Source organism: Syngnathoides biaculeatus, chromosome 12 (genome assembly GCF_019802595.1).
Source record: "Syngnathoides biaculeatus isolate LvHL_M chromosome 12, ASM1980259v1, whole genome shotgun sequence".
NCBI classification, from domain to species: Eukaryota; Metazoa; Chordata; class Actinopteri; order Syngnathiformes; family Syngnathidae; genus Syngnathoides; species Syngnathoides biaculeatus.
Window position 1 is genome coordinate 25740150 of NC_084651.1, and position 20393 is coordinate 25760542.

Sequence of the window (20393 nt, forward strand, 5' to 3'; positions counted from 1 at the left end):
ATGTGTAAATGGGATCAATCAATTCGTATTGCACAATTAAGAGAGTTGCAATGTAGAAGCCGTAACAGATGTTTTTGAAATTGAACATTCTGAAGAGGTAAGGGTCATAACTATAAACAACGACCAGCCAAAGCTAAGAGATTTATTTTCAACATTTGGGTTAGTGTTACACTCCATGAAAATGTCCGTAGTTCAAATTAATCCATTCAGACGCCAGTATAAAGTGACAAGAAGTAAATGTACAAAAGGAAAATGGGATATATGAGGAGAGGTTTCTTTGTTTTAAATTCATCTCCAACCAGCAGTGACGCAGCGCTGTAAGCAGCCCAGAACACTCCAAACAGCTGAAAGAAACAGGCAATGACAATAATCACTAGAATTAGTAATATTTACAAACATACAGTAGCTTTAATTAAAAAAAAAAAAAAAAAACATTTGGCATAATTATGAAAAGCCCAAATCATATCAGACTGCCGGAATATAATTTCAACCTTTTCATTTGCCCTAGGCAGCATGGTGGATCAGATGGAAAGCGTTCAGAGTTCTGAGGTCCCGTTCAATCCCGGCCCCACCTGTGTGGAGTTTGTATGTTCACCCCTGCCTGCGTGGGTTTCCTCCGGGCACTCCGGTTTCCTCCCACATCAAAAAACATGCAACATTAACTGGACACTCTAAATTGCCCTTAGGTGTGATTGTGAGTGTGGCTGCTTGTCTTAATGTGCCCCTGCGATTGCCTGGCAACCAGTGCAGGGTATACTCTGCCTCCTGCCAGTTGACAGCTGGGATAGTTTCCAGCACTCCCCACGACCCTTGTGAGAATAAGCGGCTAAGAAAATGGATGGATGGATATTTGGCCTAAAACAAAGGACACAATATTTATAGTGTTGCCCCTAAATTACTGTGGTTGTAGAGGATCACTTGAAAATACTGAGAAGTGTTCCTTTCAAACTCCCTTTCATACCACTAAATATGGGAGTCAAAATATTTAATGTTTTTTAGTATCAGGTAGAGGAAACGAGGATATTAGTGTATTAGAATGGATTTAATAGGTTGAGCCTCCTAGAGACAACAGCCACACTCACAATCACACCCACGGGCAATTTAGAATGTCAAATTAATGTTGTATGTTTTGGGGATGTGGGAGGAAACCCACGCAGGCATGGGGAGAACATGCAAACTCCACACAAGTGGGTCCGGGATTGAACCCGGGACCTCAGAACTGTGAGGCCAACGCTTTCCAGCTGATCCACCGTGCTGCCTGATGGGTAATTTATTTAAAAAAAAAAAAAAAAAAGCCTCTGTGACGTCGCTGAAATCTTGTGTCCTGAAAACAAAAATCTTAAACAAATGGTATACGACCCTCAATTGTCCCCCGTAATTGTTGAACAGAGAATATCGGAAATTAGAATGACTACTGATTCACAATTGCACTGAGACCTCCAAACATGTGAATATTTAGTATTTGCCTAAGATGAGAGTTGTGACATACAAGACTTGGTTGAACCGGTAGTTTGCGTGAGAAAGAGAACACAATTTAATTTTTTTTAAATTACTGGCTTACAGTCTAGGTACTTGCTCTGTAGGAGTGATTTTTTTCTTATGTTGGTGTGTGACATTTACAGTAAATCTGGCTGCGCAAAATATGTCTGTGGAGGGAATGATGTTCATGTGTATAATGTGGCTCTTTGGATCGTTCAAGTGTATGATGTGGCTCTTTGCCGTAACACAGTAAAGAATGTGTCGCTTGAACCCTGGGTTGCACTATTCATCAATCCACATTCACACACTGGTGGTGGGAAGTTACTTGTGTAGACATAGCTGCCGTGTGGCAGTCTTGACCGAAATGTGGTGGCCAGTCTGCGCCTACAGTCCCGATGACCACTATCAAATATCCAAGCACATTCCTTGCAGGTAATTTGGGTTCTGTGTCTTGTGCGTTGACACGACGACTAAAGGCGCTCATCCAAGGATATGAAACAGCAACCTTCTGGTTGCAACTTGTATTCTTAGCCTCTGTCCCACCAACATGTTCCGTAACACGACTGGAAAAATATTCTAAAAATAAATCTAAAATTCTATGGAACGATGAAACTAAATTTGAATTGTATGGGAGGAACATAGAATGCTAAGTGTGGATGAAAAATGGCACATACACCAACATTAAAATTTTATTCCAACTGTGAAGCATGGTGGAGGGAGCATCATCAGAATTAGAATTAGTTTTATGGCCCAAGGATGTAACACACAGGAATTTGTCTCCGGTAGTTGGAGCCGCCCTAGTACGGACATATGTTGAGTATGAAAAATAAGTAAATTGAGAGGGAACTTTTTTTTCTTATAAAAACTGAAAGTTGTGCAAGGTTGTGTAAAGGATGCAGTGTTTTAGCATTTAGAGCAGTTAGAATGCCCATTAGAGCGATAGTCCAGTGGAATCACCAGATGCATGTGGCTTCATGCTGCTGCTGCTTGACTTGGGAGGTTCAAAGTGGACGTTGAACCTGAAGTTGAGGAAATTGTTTCGCTGGGAAAGGCTGAGGAGGACACTGCCGAGTTGGTTTTCCTTTTTTACAGTACCTATGTGAAATGTGCCATTGGATGTAGCAACCAGTCATACCTGAATCACATGGCAAAATGCCACAAACTGAATAGTTATGTTATGCTTTCAATTCGGTTTGGATTTTTTTTTTTTGTGCACAACACAGAATGTGTGCAGAGACCACATCAGCAGCTTATAGGGAGCCATATGAGGTGGCTGGGGAATCTGTTTAAGGATCCCTTCTATGTAAGGTGGTGAGGTATTCGGGGTATGCCCCACTGGGAAGAGACCCAGGACACGACCCAGGACACGCTGGACAGTCTACGTTTCTCAGTTTGCTTGGGTAAGCCTCAGGATCCCCTCAGAAAAGCTAGAGCAAGTGGCTGTGGAGAGGGAAGACTGGGGTTCCCCTGCGACCCAACCTTGGATCATCGGAAGAAAATGGATAGATGGAAATCTATTATTTTTAAAAATTAGGGTAGTTTATTCCCGATGAACATTATTTTATTTTTAAACTCAATGAAAAATATTTAGTTAATTAATAAAATAGTTCAGTGTTAAATTTAAATAAATAAATATGACCATAAATGCCAATGTCCCATTAATGGTGAGTCAGCCCTTTGGGAATTGTGGGCTGCTTGTGGTTCATAATCTGATTTTACTTGGTAATACTTCACTGAGTTTGCTGGTTCAGTGTTCTTAGATCTTTTTAAAAAATGTTACTATAAGCTGACAAATAAGAATTTCATTAGTGTCAAAGGCTTTTATTGACAATCAAATGAAATTGATGCAAAAAGTCAATATTTGCAATTTGACCCTTCTTTTAATAGACCTCTGTAATTCGCCTTGATATACTGTCAATTTTAACTTCTGGACCACATCTTGACTGAAGACAGCCCATTCTTGCATAATCAATGTTTGGTGTTTGTCAGAATGTGTCGGTTTTTATTTGTCCACCTGTCTCTTAGGGATTGAACACAGGTTCTCAATGAGATTAAGGTCTGCGGAGTTTTGTGGCCATGGACCGAAAATTTTCTCTGTGAACCACATAGTTATTACTTTTGCCTTATGGCAAGGTGCTCCATCATTCTGGGAAAGGAATTCTTTGTCCCCAAACTGTTCAAAGATGGTTGGGAGAAGTTGCTCTTGGAGGATGTTTTGGTACCATTCTTTATTCATGTCTGTGTTTTAGGGAAAATTTCAAGTGCGCCCAGTCCCTTGGCTGAAAAGCACCCCCACACATGAATTGTCTCACAATGCTTTACTGTTGGCATAACACAGGACGGATGGTAGCGCTCACCTTTTCTTCTCCGTACAAGCTTTTTTTCCCAGATGCCTCAAACAATTCCCCCAGCTGAATGAACTTTCGGAAATGATTCTGGTGTTTAATGGACTTTCTTGGGCCCCCTAAAGACTTCTCCACAGCAATTGAACCTCTCTCCTTAAAGTTCTCCATAATCCAACAAATGGTTGATTTAGGTGCAATCCTAATTGCAGTGATATTTTTGCCTGTAAAACCCTTTTTGTGCACTGCAATGATGACTGCACATCTTCTTGCCAGTAACCATGGTTAACAGAGGAAGAACAATGATTTCAAGCATCACCCTCCTTTTGAAGGTTTTATTCTAATTGTATCAGGAAGACAAATGATCTCAAGACTTGTCCTCATCAACACTCACGTGTTCACGAGAGAATCATTGGCATGATGTCAGCTGGTCCTTCTGTGTCAGGGCTTTGCAATCAATTCCAATTATCTGATCACTTTTCATAACATTCTGGAGTACATTCTATTGCCATAAAAAAAAGAGGCAGATTTTGTGAAAATTAAAATTTAAAATAATAATAATAAAACCTTTGGCCATGGCTGTATATGGTGGTAATTCATTAAAGCATCACTTTGGCAGCAGGCAAAACTGCACTTATTTCTGACCTGGGGAACTGAAGGGTCATTTTGATGGCAAGAATTACTTACTTTGATGAAGGTAGGAATTATCTCAAAACCTCCAATCACAAGGAGCAAAGGTGCGATAACAATTAGCGGAAGAAGGGAATATCCAATCACTCCAAGGACCTGACCGTAAGAAACCTGGTCAAAATACGACTTATTAGAACATCACTTAATACAGTTCAATGTAAAAAGTCAGCCGACTAGAAATCAGCTCAACTTACCTCACCACCAAGAACACGAGCCAAGAGAAAAATTGTGAGTGATCCAAATATCCAAATGGTGATGATCCAGGAAACCACCTGCCAAATCAAAGCAGAATGAAAATCTTGGGTAGGACTGTTACTAACAAATATTTTTACCCTGGATTTTCCTATTGATGATTGAGCCAATAATAATAATAATAACAATCACCCCACAATATATATATATATAAATAAACTACTTTTGTGAATTTTATTTACATTTCTGGTATAAGGATCGACTTCAATCCGTAAACTGCAAATGTTGGTACTGAGCGGACGATATACAGTCATTTGAGTACAATACATCCTGAAAGATACTGCACAACTCCAAATTTGACCTAAAAAAAATAATCTGTAAAACACTATCAATCTACAATGCACACCACCAATTTGCTGCCATCCATATGCTCAAAATATTAGGAATTATCTATTTCTATTTTGATAGGTTTGACTTTTGTTTTTAAAAAAAATGTACAATTATTAATAATCTTTGTGCATGTACTAATTATATATATATATATATATATATATATATATATATATATAAACACACACACACACACATAGGGACATCCCAGAGTACACGGTTGCTCTGGTCCCTGCAATTGACAGAACAGAATCCTTAAACATGTAAAATTTCAATGGTTTGTCACTGCCTCGTGAGCGTCATAATATGGTATCTTACACACATGCTAGCATGCATGCTAACAATGTAACCACTGTGTTCAGTGACACATCATTCAAAGAGTCACACAACATTTACAGATTTTGGAACTTGGTGTGCCAAATTATAAGGCACCCCGCATATTTAGGAGAAAAGTTGAGACTTTTCTGTACCTTATGGTCATGAAAATACGGTACATTATGAATGAATAAATAAACAAATAAATGAATATATATATAGAGAGAGAGAGAGAGAGAGAGAGAGAGAGAGAGAGAGAGAGAGAGAGAGAGAGATAGAGAGAGAGAGAGAGAGCGAGAGAGAGAGAGAGAGAGAGAGAGAGAGAGAGAGAGAGAGAGAGAGAGAGAGAGAGAGAGAGAGAGAGAAATCTGCTAATATGCGGGATAGCGAATGGACAACAGCATATTGTACATATCATACATAGGCGTTTTGAAACTGTATTATTTGTGGATTTTTGGAATTCACGGGGGAGGCGGGGAGTAACATTGTACTGATTTCACTTCGTGAGGTAAGTGATTCTGGAAAAAAAAAATAGGTGTTAAACAGGTGGCCCTTATTTTACGATTCAAGCAAGGGATGCTACATACTGCACTCCTGTAGGAATAATTGTGAATATAATTATCATACATCTGCTTCCAATAAAGAAATGCTCTGCTCTAGAGAACGTGGCAGCCGCCTAGCAGGAGATAGCAAGAACAAAAACGTCTAATAATCAGAACTGTTAGAACCTGACATCTCCTGCAAAGGAGCATTCGTCCTTGAAAAACAATGTGAAATGATCACTCAGAAGAATATTCGCATTTCATTAATTCAATGTTGTATTGATCATACTACAGAATAATTTCTTGCATTTTATCAATAAAGAGGAAAATAAAAACTTCCTCACAAAAAAAACGCATGCTAAATTCCAATCACATTTGTTTGAAAGAAGAAGGGGAAAAAAACAATTCCCAATTACAGACAGAGGTCAAAAGACATTTTATTAAAACTAAGCATTCATATAATCAAATCATTTTATTTCATCATGATGTATTGTTATAATCTAACGTAATTCACGGCGGTATCTATTGTCAATCCATTGGTGAACGCTAGCAATACATGCTTTATATCTTCCTAAAGCATGGAGAAAAGTTTTAAACTTCAAGATAACGCGGTACCACGGGGGAAAATGATTGTTCGCATTTAGATAGATGGACAGACTAGTCTCGTTAGAACTTAGATCAAATCAAAGTAAATCACAATCTCATACTTATTATAGTTAAATACTGAAACATTACCTGTGTTATATGCCAGAAATGTTTTCAGTTTAACTGAATTTCCTTTGACATGACTCATGATGATGATAACTTTTGACATACGTGAAGAAGCTCGGAACATGTGCTTTTGGGATAACTTCCAAACGTGCTCAGTACGGTTAACTCGCATTTCCTGTTTCCGGGTGAATACTGATTGTTTAGGATCAGGCTTCTTTTGTTGCAGTTTATGAAATAAACACGTAAATGAATGTCAAGACCAAGGTTCACTCTAATTTTTGATTGAGCAAACGCACTAAGCCCGTGAGTACCCCCTTTGATCACTGTGAACAACATCGGACGTATGCACTGTGGTCATATCAGTGTCATCCATTGAAGTTACATGGCTCATTCAGAGATTCGGATTATAGCATTATAGCATCGGAACATTTTTAAGACCAATTTTGTGTTTTTGCAAATTTACAATGAAAATATCAACAAAAAAATATATACATTACTAACTAAACCAAGCCAACTATGAACTATAAATTTGAAAGGTCGCTTGCAACTTTGTTTCTTTTTTTTAACCCACAATGATATCGCTGTCTGTTTTTCTTTGTGTAAAACTGAATTATTGCTTGTAGAAAATCTAGCGAAGGATGTTGAAAGCCGAATGATGCTCCCAAACAGTTTTAAGGTGAACGTTATGTTGCCTCCTATATTTAAAACACAGAATTAGCTCTTTGTGCACTGTATTGTCTGTGCTTTCATCCTCGATCAGGCTGTGGAATATTAACATTATACACCATCTCATTCTGTACTTTCTGCTTTGGCTTCAGACCAGACCTTTTTTACAAAAAAAAAAAAAGAGAAACTCTCATCCAGTTTCAGCACTTTTTCTTCTATTATTCACATACCCCGACAATCAAAGCAACAGCACTTCCTTTTTTTTACTTTTACCATTATTATCGAGAGTAAACACAAGCAGCATATCTAACTCTCTTTGCTCTACATTGCCCAGACTGTGTCACTAACTAAAGCACTGGTGGGTGGACGGTGTTTGTAATTATGAGTGTACCCCTTTAAGAGCCAGTGGGGGGCAGAGTCAGGTAAAGTAGCAGTAGACCATGTGCCATGTGTGGACTGCCGTAAACAGGCCAGCTTGCTAAAACACGCCATTATGTGCATTGGCCACACTTGAATCAAGCAACGAGGTGGATGATAGTCTGTTGGTTTTTTCTTTTTTTTTTTTTTTTATTTATTTATTTATTTTTTAAACCATCACACTGCCTCGCAATCGATGCAATGAGCATCCCTGGTGGAACTGAATTTCTTTTCACATGGCTCATGATGTTGATGACTTTCAACGTAAATGCCCTCGCATTATGTGAAGCAGTTCTGAACATGCGCTTTCGTACATGCTCAGTACAGTTAACTTGCATTTCCTGTTTCCGGGTGAATACCGGTTGTTTTGGAGCAGGCTTGTTTAGTTAACGTTTATGAAATAAATACGTAAATTAATGTCAAGACTACACAAAATAAGCAATGTCTTGAGAGAATGCGAGAGGAGAGGCGTTACTGTTACTCATGTTCGTGCCTCAACATGGCTAAGCTCGTGAGAGCAAAACAACGAACTCAAACGCATGTTCGTTCACTGTTGGCAACTAATATCTGGATTCATTTTAGGCAATTTTTCCTCAATTTTCCAGAGAATTTTTCATGAAAACTTGAAAATCCGTAATTCCAGAGGACTTTCATCACTGCACTCGTAACGTCTTCTTTTCTTTGTACATGAGGCTACCAAGTTTTGTGGAAACCAAAAATGCAGTCAGTAACATATACTGGATCGCTTTTCCAAGAAAAAAAGTTAAACTTGGACAACATAAAGATCAGCTCACCCTAAACTGTCCGTAGATAGAGATCATGGAGAAGAGAAGCACAACAGCAAGTGGGCCCCAGAAGTCTGGATTATCTCTGACTACTTGTCTGTTGTAACCCAACGACGGCATTGGCATGAGGACACAGCGAATCTTGTAATAGATGTCCTTCACATCAATATCCAGCTCATCTCTGAACACAAACATTACATTTAATGACAAAAAATGTTACATTAATGGTTTTGCATACCAAGAAGACAATCAATATAATTAACAAAACAACAATAAATGATATCCAGTGTAATAGAGGCAACAGGGAGTGAAGAGTGAGTTTAGCCAGCCAGGCTTGCCAAGTTAGCATGAGAGTACAGGAGTACCTTGACATACACGTAACATATGAGTTTACATATGAGTTTTTTGAGATAGAACCCGCTGCCAGGACATTTTTTTTTGTCTTGCGAACCAGGATAAGACGTACAAACAACTCCCAATATGGTGCTGCAAACAGCTTCCGCTGAGCTTTTCGGGCTTCACTCTGTCTTTCCGATTGTGCCCGGTAGCAACTCTGCACAGCTGTGCTCGCCATTTTGTTATTTTGCATTTAGTACAATTGAAACCATGTGCCCCAAGAAAGCCATTGCTAGGGAAAGCAGTGAGAAGAAGCAGAGGATGATGTAAATGGATGTGAAATAATACAAAAACACAAACAGGGTATATGAGTGAGCGACTTGGCAAAGAGTTATGACCGTTTTATGTCAACCATATTGGAATGCCCTCAGTAAAGGGCAATGAGGAAAAGGAGTCAGCACTGGGTTTTAAAGCAAACTAAATCAAATTTATTAGTATAGCGCATTTCATACAAGAGGTAACTCAATGTGCTTTACATGATTAAAACTATTTGAAAACTATTCTAAAGTTGACTGGAACCCCGTGCAGGGACTTTAGGATTGGAGTTATATGCTCTGACCGCTTTGTTCTGGTCAGAACACGAGCTGCAGCATTCTGAATGAGCTGCAGCTGTTTAATACTCTTTTTGGGGAGTCTAGTCCAAAGACAATGACAGTAGTCAAGTCTACTTGAGATAAAATCATGGATGAGCTTTTCCTGTAGAGAGTACCCTTACCCGAACACGGTTCCTGTTATAGGCCAGTACAATTACACAGTACAGCAAAGGGACCAATTTAAAGTGGCGAGTCATGCAATAGTCTACATACGACAGTGAAAAAATTAAGTATTTGAACACCCTGCTATATTGCAAATTTTCCCACTTAGAAATCATGGAGGGATTTGAAATTTTCATCATAGGTGCATATCCACTGTGAGAGAGATAATCTAAAAAGAAAAATACAGACATCACAATGTATGATTTGTTTTTTATTATTAATTTATTTATTTGTGTGATACAGCTGCAAATAAGTGTTTGAACACCTGAGAAAACCAATTTAATATTTGGTACAGTAGCCTTTGTTTGCAATTACAGAGGTCAAATGTTTCCTGTATCTGTTCACCAGGTTTGCACACACTGCAGGAGTTTTGGCCCACTCCTTCACACAGATTTTCTCCAGATAAGACAGATTTCTGGGCTGTCCCTGAGAAACACAGAGTTTCAGATCCCTCCAAAGATTTTCTATTGGATTTAGGTCTGGAGAATGGCCAGGCCATGCCAGAACCTTGATATGCTTCTTATGGAGCCACTCCTTGTTTTTCCTGGCTGTGTGCTTCAGGCCATTGTCATGTTGAAAGACCTAGCCACGACCAATCTTCAATGCTCTGACTGAGCGAAAGAGGTTGTTCCCCAAACTCTCATAATACATGGCTGCGGTCATTCTCTCCTTAATACAGTGGAGTCGTCCTGCCCTATATGCAGAAAAACACCCCCAAAGCATGATGGTACCACTCCCATATTTCACAATAGGCATGGTGTCCTTTGGAATGGAACTCATCATTCGTCTTCCTCCAAACACAGTTAGTGGAATTATGACAAAAAAGTTCCATTTTGGTCTCATCTGAACCACAAAACTTTCTCCCATGACTCCACTGTATCATCAAAATGGTTATTAACAAACTTAAGATGGGCCTTGACATGTGCTGGGTTAAGCAGGGGAACCTTCTGTGCCATGCATGATTTCAAACCATGACGTCTTAGTGTAATGCCAACAGTTCACCTTGGAAACGGTGGTCCCAGCTCTTTTCAGGTCATAGACTAAGTCCTGTTGTGTAGTCCTGGGCTGATTCCTCACCTTTCTAGGGATCATTGAGACCCCACGAGGTGATATTTTGCATGGGGCTCTACTCCGATTGTGAATGACCATCATGTTTAGCTCCTTCCATTTTATAATGATTGCTCCAACAGTGGACCTTTTTTCACCAAGCTGCTTGGCAATTTCTCCATAGCCCTTTCCAGCATGCGGAGTTGTACAATTTTGTCTCTGGTGTCTTTGGACAGCTCTTTGGTCTCGGCTATGTTACAAGTTTGAGTCTTACTGATTGTATGGGGTGGACAGGTGTCTTGATGCAGCTAACGACCTCACATAGGTGCATCTGATTCAGGATAATACATGGAGTAGAGGTGGACTTTTAAAGGCGTATGAACTGGTCTTTGAGGGTCAGAATTCTAGTTGATAGACAGGTGTTCAAATACGTATTTGCAGCTGTATCACACAAATCGTTTAAAAAAAAAAAAAAAAAATCATACATTGTGATTTCTGGATTTTTCTTTTTAGATTATCTCTCTCACAATGGACATGCACCTATTATGAAAATATCAGACCTCTCTGTGATTTCTAAGTGGGAGAAAATTTAATATAGCAGGGTGTTCAAATACTTGTTTTCTTCACTGTAAGTCTGAAACCTTGGCGTTCCGATAAATTCTGACCTGACTTGTAACAGTCATATGCAATCCATCGACTTTATGAGGCCCTTATCCTCACAAGTAGGAGAGCTTGAGCCTATCCCAGCTATCATCGGGCAGGAGATGGAGTACACCCTGAACTAGTTCCCAGCCAATCGCAGGGCTATTGGACACAGACAACAGTAAGTAAGTTTCTTTCGGCTTGTCCCTTTCGGGGTCGCCACAGCGTGTCATCTCAGATGAACACACATATTTTTACAATTTTTACGCCGGATGCCCTTCCCGACGCAACCCTTCTCAGTGAGTGGAGGCCCCAGTGGGATACGAACCCACAACCCCTGGTTTACCAAACCTGTGCTCTAATCACTGAGCTACGGGGCCTCCGGACACAGACAACAGTCACACTCACAATCACACCTCGGGGCAATTTCGAATCTTGAAATAGAAAGAACTTGCAATATAGCAGGGTGTTCAAATACTTATTTTCTTCATTTTACATTTACATTTCAACATGATATTCAATGTCTTATTTATTATACTAATGTGCGCCGCCAATCTGAGATTTGATACCTCCTCGCTGGAGTTTCCCATTTTCGGATTGTTCGCGTAACATGTTTGTTGCTAATGCACCAAACATCAGAAACGGCTGCCCATGAGTTTGTTTTAACTTAAACTAAGACAAAAAATGTTGACTACAAAGGATAGTTATGCAACCGCTTTTAAAAGAAAAGTCATCACTGCTGCCGAAGAAGTGGGAAACCTTGAAACAGCGCGGGAGTTTAAAGTGGCTGAATCAAATGTGAGATTCTGGAGGAAGATGGAGAAAATAATGCATCAGAAAGCACTTGGAAGAGTTTTGGGATGTTGGAGAGTTGCGCAGTTCCAAGAGATGTAGGAAGACCTTCTACACATTGTAGCCGAACAGAGGGCAAGAGGCTGCACTGTTACAGGGTTCATACTCAGTCTGACACAAAAAATTTGAGGGCTTTTTAGGGGCATTCTTAGGGGCTGACACGAAAAATTTAGGGCCGACACGGAAAAAATTTAGGGCCATCGTGGGAAATCAAGAGTAAGGAAAAAAGACTCACCCAATGGTGCCATCAACCGTTCTTGGTTCATCAAATGTTCCAGTATCTCAGTACCTCTGACAGTGATCAGCTGTCGCCCCTTGTGGTAGTTCTCATTGATATGATCATTGTCAACGTCTTCACATAACAGTATACAGAAAAACAGATTCCAACTACAATTGCAACTATATACACAAATGTCTTCTACTGATGTCTGTTTCAGCACCCCTACTCTAGCTCCTTGAGCCTACCCAGTGCCTCCTCTTTGTTGCTGCACAGGTGCCAAAGTGGCTCTCTTGTCCTTTGCTCTGCCTCTGAGTGCATTGGCCTCGGTGATAAACCTCAGATTCCTCTTTTCTTCTGCCTCCTCACACAGCCTGTCAGCCTTCTCAATAAGCGTTGATATGTCAGTCTCTATTCTGGCTTTTTTGGCTTTAAGGCAGTAGAGATGAAAAGTGGGCAGCGATGCCAAATGTAGCCACGTACGAAGTCTTCCTTTCCTCACAGTGGTAGTTTTTAGCAATGTCACTGTCTGGGAACATGACAGCAAATACTTTTGAATTATTTTCACAAGATTTGTAACTGTAATGGCTGCAGATCACTTTTAAAGTCCACACAATCTCTGCCTTTAACGAGTCCGTCGTCGTGTATTGAACTGCGTTCATAAAGCCTGACTTCCGGCTGGTTGAAGTCGATGACTGGACAACTGTAGGTGCGCATGCACTGCTAGTACCACTGTCTGAAGTTGATGCTTCACTATCTTGATATTTTAGAAACCGATTCATACCAACGGAAGATGAGAGAGTCATCGCCAAATCAGCGTGTCTCCTATTTTTCCGGTGCGACTCCAGCGCTTTGACGCCCATCTTTTCAAGCTGGTAACTCTGCTTGCACAGATGGCAGTAAAACATGTGCCGATCTTTTGGATCTCGACGAAACCAGCTCCCGAACCTTACTTTCAAACCAAGCATATTGAAAAATGAACTTCCCCATGATACAAGTTGGATCGATGAAAGAACTACGCTACGTCGTAACGAAGACGAAGTGAAATGCCTACTCACGGAAACAAACAATGGAATATCGACAAGATGGCGACAAGTTGTCAACACGGTGACTTCCGTTGACAATTTCCGTCTGTTTTGGACGCCAGACGGATCGTTATTTTTTTTTTTTTAAATAAAAGATACATTTTTTTAGGGAGAATTTTGGCAGTAGAGGTCCTCCCTTTGATTTTTATCAATTTAAGGCCTTTTTAGGGGCTTCACCGGTTTTCGCGGATTTTTAAGGACCTTCAGGAGCCCCTAAATGCACCTTCGAAAATGTAGGTGTTTTTAGGGACTTTTAGGGCCGCGTGCGAACCCTGTGTTAACACTGAGGAGCTTGGTCTCAAAGCGCTGACAATAATGAGGAATAAAGGCTCTTGCGATTAAAAAAAAATTTTCCTCACAAACGCCATGGATGGCATGCTGTGGGAGGAAGATGGGATCACTGTTCATGATGCAATGTAGGAGGCATCGGAACTGGACCAAGTTATCTTTGTTGAGTTCCACAACGATGCACCAAAGGCAGATTGGAGATGAGTCTGACGCTTCTTTTGAAGGCTAGGCCAAGAATGTGTAATGCAATGGATAAATTGCAGGAGGCACAAATGTTTTATGCACGAATATTTAATGCAAAAAAAAATGGCTGCACAATTTTTAAACAATGTTAAATTGTTTAAGACTAATATCTTTTATTAACAGTATTAATAAAATGTTATACCATCATTAAGCATTTATTTTAGTTGGTTGAGGGATTCTGTTCTCTTACAGTGACAAGGACAAGCGTGTCCTGTGGCCTGTCCCGAGATATAGAGGTCGGGCACCAACATCATCAAATCAGGTCACTGGCCAAACAAACCATTCTTCAATGCTAAGTCGGTTGGAGACGACGCGAAAATACTCTTATAGCAGGACGCCCAGTTTTGTCCAATACCGTTAAACATTTAGAAGGTGATAATAAACAAAGGTACGTGGAAAAATGAGAGACACTTGGCATAAAGGACCCATATTTAATGCCGAATTTGATGTTTTTGCCAAAAAGAAATTGGACTATTAACCCGCTTCCACTTGTCTTGGACAACTGGATCTACACATGTATCTGGTGAGGAAGTCATCGAGATTTACAAGGAAGAGTTTGAAAAGTCTTGACGCATACAAATACTTCGTTGCTGGATCTGTTCTCAATCAATAATAAATCCCACATCGTAATGGACCCACTCAGATTTTTTTTCAACACAAATACCAATATTTAAATAAATGACACCTGGTTTTACACAAACTCGCATTCATGAACTATAATTGGGGGAAAAAAAAAAAAAAAAAAAAAGACAGCGAGTCGGCTCCTCTGTACACGAAGTATGTTGTGCCCACACGTTAAACTTAAGTAAATGTCTGCGTGACAGACAGTTTTTTTGAAATATGTATTGTTCTCATATGACTCCAATGTGTATTTAAAAAAAAGAAAATAAACCGCTGGGATAGGCTTAAGTCCACATACACGGAGAGTGTTGCGGCCACACGAACTTTGGTAAACCTCTGTGTGACCAACGGTTATTTAAATTTTTACGTGCTGACTTATTTGAGAACAATGCATATTAGAAAAAAAAAAAGTCTGTTGGGGAGAGGTTTACAGAAGATTAACGTAGGGCCGCAACACGCTTCGTGTACGTTGGAAACGACTCCGTCGTTTAGTTTTTTTTTTTTTTTAGAAAGACAATTGTCTTGATGACTCCAGTGAAGAAAATAAGTATTTGAACACCCTGCGATATTGCAAGTTCTCCCACTTAGAAATCATGGAGCGGTCTGAAATTTTCATCATAGGTGCATGTCCACTGTGAGAGAGACAATCTAAAAAGTAAAATCAAGAAATCACAATGTATGGCTTTTTAACAATTTATTTGTGTGATACAGCTGCAAATACGTATTTGAACACCTGTCTATAAGCTAGAGTTCTGACCCTCAAAGACCTGTTCGTCCTTCTTTAAAAATCCACCTCCACTCCATGTATTACCTTGAATCAGATGCACCTGTGTGAGGTCGTTAGCTGCATAAAGACCCTGTCCGCCGCATACAATCAGTAAGACTCAAATTTGTAAAATGGCCAGGACCAAAGAGCTGTCCAAAGACACCAGAGACAAAATTGTACAACTCCACATGGCTGGAAAGGGCTACGGAGAAATTGCCAAGCAGCTTGGTGAAAAAACGTCCACTGTTGGAGCAATCATTAGAAAATGGAAGAAGCTAAACATGACTGTCGATCTCAATCAGAGTGGGGCCCCATGCAAGATATCATCTCATGGGGTCTAAGGATCCTTAGAAACGTGAGAAATCATACACGACAGGACTTGGTCATTGACCTGAAAAGAGCTGGGACCACCGTTTCCAAGGTGACTGTTGATAATACACTAAGATGTCATGGTTTGAAATCATGCATGGGAAGGAAGGTTCCCCTGGTTAAGCCAGCACGTCAAGGCCCGTTTTAAGTTTGCCAATGACCATCTGGATGATACAGAGGAGTCATGGGAGAAAGATTTGTGGTCAGATGAAAACAAAATGGAACTTTTTGGTCATAATTCCACTAACTGTGTTTGGAGGAAGTTGAATGATGAGTTCCATTCCAAGGACACCATGCCTATTGTGAAATATGGGGGTGGTAGCATCATGCTTTGGGGGTGTTTTTCTGCATATGGGGCAGGACGACTCCACTGTATTAAGGACAGAATGACCGCGGCCATGTATTGTGAGATTTTGGGGAACAACCTCTTTCGCTCAGTCAGAGCATTGAAGATGGGTCGTGGCTCGGTCTTTCAACATGACAATGACCTGAAGCACACAGCCAGGAAAAACAAGGAGAAGCTCCATAAGAAGGATATCAAGGTTCTGGCGTGGCCTTGCCACTCTCCAGCCCAGAAACCTGTCTGGTCTAGAGAAGATTTTAGTGGAGGACTGGGCCAAAATCAGTCATATGGAGGAAGGGCCATTAACATTTTAGTGAGCGGTGGTTTCAGGTGAAGGAGGATGAGAGGAGGATCTTGGCGTGGTGTGGCCTGGAGTTCAACATTGACAATGCTCTTCACCCTATCAGTCAAACTTAACATTGCATTTAGGCCAGTAGAGAGGGAGTTTTGCGTTGGGTTTGGCTCCAATGGGGCAGGGAGAGGTGTGGAAAATTTAAAGTGCTGGCTAATCTCATTTGTCATTCACTCCAAGTGTTTGAATGACCCTAATGAGTCGGTTTGCCCCTTGTCTCACCTTTTCTCTTGTTCCTCTGATTGTTTGGGAACAACTTCAGTAGGGGTTTGAGTTGTGTACACATTTCTACCATTTTCTTTTTGGTCCGTAAAATGACATACACTGTAAAAAATGTTGGCAGCCAATGGATAGGTTTCCAACTACGTCATGTTGTATGTCATAGCGGTCACGGAACGCAGGTGATAGGTGAAGCGTGATTTTTTTTTTTTTAATCGTTAATTTATACAATTGGTCTAAGGGTGCTGGTGACATCATTGGAAACCTATCCATACCTTGACTCCTTGTCCGTTTAGACAAACCGTCTGCTTTGTAAAGATGTCTGCTCTCCCAAAAAGTGGAGAAATTTTCAATGAAATTTGGGAGTAGTGGAGCACATACTTTGCTTAACCACTTATTCAATTGACGGAGCCTCAAGAAACGTTCATCTACGAATTTTATAAGCGGGAGAGGTCAATTATAATCCTCAATTGAATAGGGAGGCATTTTGACGGCTAATCTTGTTGCTAACACCAGGCTTGTGTTAATTAGCATGACGCTCTCACATAATGGTGAGAGGGTATCGGAAAATATTGAAATATGGCAACAACCTTGGCTAGTTAGCTCGTTATCGGCCAGTACTGATCAGACCAATCAGATCAGTGTGGAGTTTAAATAATAACAATAAATGTTGTCACAGCATCATTGAAGAATCCTTCACGTTAGCATTGCGATGGATCAGATAAATTATTTTCAACAGACCTACAATTAATTCTAAAAATATTGAGTGGTATTACATAAAAGAAAAATTTTAACTTACAAAAGAGGTTTGGTCTCCTCATCATCATCTTCTTCCACCTCCAACAGCCAACCATACCCTCGCTGCCTCAAGAAGGCAGTAGCATATGGGTTTTTACCACCATCACTCCCAAAACTCAGTTTAATATCAGGGGCAGTGATTGTGCCGCTGAGCTCTGTCGAGTACATGGTTTTGTTCGTTTGTTTCAAAGATAAAACAGTCACGACTGTAAAGAGATAATGATAAATCAAGGAATCTGATAAATTCACAAAAAGTATCACTGAAAACTTAAAACATGATACTTTAATGTGTTTGAAAGGAAAAATTGTAACAGTTTTTAAAACCAAATGTCACTCAACAAATGAAGAAACACTTTGGTCAAAGTAGTAAAATACTTTCGTTACTTGTAACCGACCAAACCTAAGCCAAAAATTGGATCGACTGGCCTATTTCATTTTCACACTAGTGGCTACACTTCAGCATGAATTTTAGTTTCAACCCCGTCATTATTACAGATAACTATTTCATCTTTATACTGAGCTTAACGCCTGCACATATTGAAAAAGACAATGTGTGCAAAATACAGTCACGATTACTTTTTTTGCTTCATATGCTAGCTCTGAGGTTTAACTCGTACTTAGCTTACCTTGCGCCTCTGTCGAGGAGACAAATGTGAAGTCTCCGTTGTTTGGAGAAAACGGCATAGTTTCACTTTTAACACGTCGAGTTCAGAAAATATAATTCAATACAGTGAGCCGTCACTCATTCCAGGTAATTGCTTGTACTGATCTGGAGTTAGACAAGCGCATCTTGTTTTCGTTCTGTTGACTGCGACTGAAAGCGGAAGTACAGGGGAAGCTGGAAAATGGTACACGTCTCATGGTGCATTCACATCCCCTTAACGCAGTGAGGAAAATGGTTAAATTAAATCTGGAGGCGTAATTCGGGTGATTGGTCAATTATTGAGCATATAAAAAGAATATTTTCACATTGGGTTGGGCGTTGATACGATAAGACAAAGTAAGCCATCCATACCAGCTTATTTGCTCATTTACATATATTTTTTTTTCGACAATTAATTTCATCCCCTCTTGATTATTGTTCAGTGGTCTGAGCCACTGCCTCAAGAAGTGAAACAGCAAAACAACAAATTGCTCAAAATAGGGCTGCTCTTCTTGAACCAGCATTCATAAAATACTGTCAACCCTATCATCATAATAATCATGGCTGTGATTTTTGCAGGGTGTGATGGTCTGAGCGCTCCTGATGCTGAAAAGTCTTCTTGTGATTAATGCGCACGCGCATATATTTTGTAAACTTTGATCTAGTCTGAAACATCGGCAGCTATGTTTCAACGTGTGCCATTCCACAACTTGTCGCAGAGTTTTCATGTTCGCTACGGACGTCTCAGAAAGACAAACACAGTAAATGTACATACAGTATATGTGTCTACTTTTGTTTTAAGTTTAGGTTTGGGTTACGGTTAGGATATAAACGTATGTTAACTCCCTCTATGTAGAAGAAGGCGAACTATGAGACCTAGGGATTTCCCAGTAGTCGTATACTACGTACCCCGAGTTCACCTGTGAGTAACGCATGCGCATTAATTACAAGGGGACTTTTCAGCACGGGGGAGTACTCAGATGTCACACCTGCAATATGCCGCCGTGCAAACGGTGACGTTACGTGCACGAGGTTTATACCCACCCAACCACGTCCTTGTTGTGACACCTGCCACCACGACCACCACCACCGACCCACATCCTCCTTTGATGTTGATATGTGCCCAGATGTGATTAGCGAGAAATTATATACAGTGAGTGGAGTGAGTGTGCGCTCGGTGAATGATGAAGAGGCATGGCTCCTGCAGGTCAGACCTATCACCCTGGACAACCATTGAGGAAGAGGGCTGCCACATCCAGTCCTGCAGCCCCAACCCCAGGACTGCCCCTCACAACCCTGCCAGCACCCACTACCCGCCCCAAGTGGAGGAGGTGATCTCCCCCCCTCGCCCAGATCAGGTAGGGACAACAACCCCCCCAACCCCCAACCCCCACCCCCACCCCACCCCGGACACACCCCCACCCACAGGAAGAGGAAGAGGAGAATACAGCGGGATGCGAGAAACCGAGAGATCATGAGGAAGCCACCCCAAGGAGTGACAAAGGGGCCAGGAGGGCATCAGCCGTCAGCCAGCACCAAACCAGCACCCACAGGACATGGACGAGTTACCACTGGAAGACTGGGGTGACAGAGAAGTACTCTGTTAGAATTGTACAAGATCTGTATGAAGGCATCAGAACAGTGGTTATGTGTGGAGAAGGTGTCACAGAAAAATTAAAGGTGGACATCGGACTGCATCAGGGATTAGCTCTGAGCCTCTTCCTGTTTGCAGTGGTAATGGATAGGCTGACAGATGGGTTTGATTGGAAATCCCGTTGAAACATAATGTTCGCAGATGACATTGTGAGCTGCAGTGAAGACAGGGAGCAGACTTACGGCCACCCTACCCTGAGAACGCCCGATCTCATCACATCTCGGAACTAAGCGGGTTTGGCCCTGGTAAGTACTTGGATGGGAGACCCCCTAGAAATACCAGGTGCTGTAAGCTTCTCGCTCTGGCTAAAATGCAGAGAGGTTGTGTCAGGAAGGGCATCCGGGATAAAACTGTGCCAAACAAACATGCATTCATCTGAGATGACGCGAAGTGAAAGCAAGGAGCAGGTGGAGGAATCTTTAGAAAGGTGGAGGTGGTTGCGTGTGTTCAGTTCCCGCTCAGTGTGGGTTTGAATGTGAGAGCAAATTGTTGTTCATCATTTTATGTCCCCTGCGACTGACTGGTGAACAGTTCAGAGTTTAGGCTGCTCTTCGCCTGAAGTCATCTGGGATAA

At 40.9% G+C, this 20393-nt stretch overlaps 1 protein-coding gene across 3 annotated transcripts; it reads right to left on the reverse strand.

The window, feature by feature from the left end:
- Nucleotides 1–128: 128 nt before the first annotated feature.
- yipf4 (Yip1 domain family, member 4) lies at nt 129–18412 on the reverse strand. Of its 3 annotated transcripts, none has more exons than XM_061837282.1 (6): nt 18149–18410; nt 17524–17728; nt 8539–8710; nt 4706–4783; nt 4509–4622; nt 129–344 (listed from the first exon to the last, which is right to left on the reverse strand). In XM_061837282.1, exons 1-6 carry the CDS (start codon nt 18204–18206, stop codon nt 207–209), a joined length of 765 nt encoding a protein of 254 aa, XP_061693266.1. In that variant the 5' UTR covers nt 18207–18410; the 3' UTR covers nt 129–206. The 3 variants fall into 3 exon arrangements, with proteins under 3 accessions (XP_061693266.1, XP_061693269.1, XP_061693267.1); XM_061837285.1 differs by having other exon boundaries at nt 17524–17677; nt 18149–18403; XM_061837283.1 differs by lacking the exon at nt 129–344 and adding an exon at nt 4143–4323 and having other exon boundaries at nt 18149–18412.
- Nucleotides 18413–20393: the final 1981 nt, after the last annotated feature.

What these genes read in the sequence shown, in the direction of transcription:
- yipf4 (XM_061837282.1), bottom strand. Translation starts at nt 18,206, where the DNA reads ATGCCGTTTTCTCCAAACAACGGAGACTTCACATTTGTCTCCTCGACA. An exon ending in CTATCTACGGACAGTTTAGG is followed by an intron (nt 4,784 to 8,538) that starts GTGAGCTGATCT and finishes TTGATTTGGCAG; the next exon opens with GTGGTTTCCTGGATCATCAC. An exon ending in TAATTCCTACCTTCATCAAA is followed by an intron (nt 345 to 4,508) that starts GTAAGTAATTCT and finishes TGTTTCTTTCAG; the next exon opens with CTGTTTGGAGTGTTCTGGGC.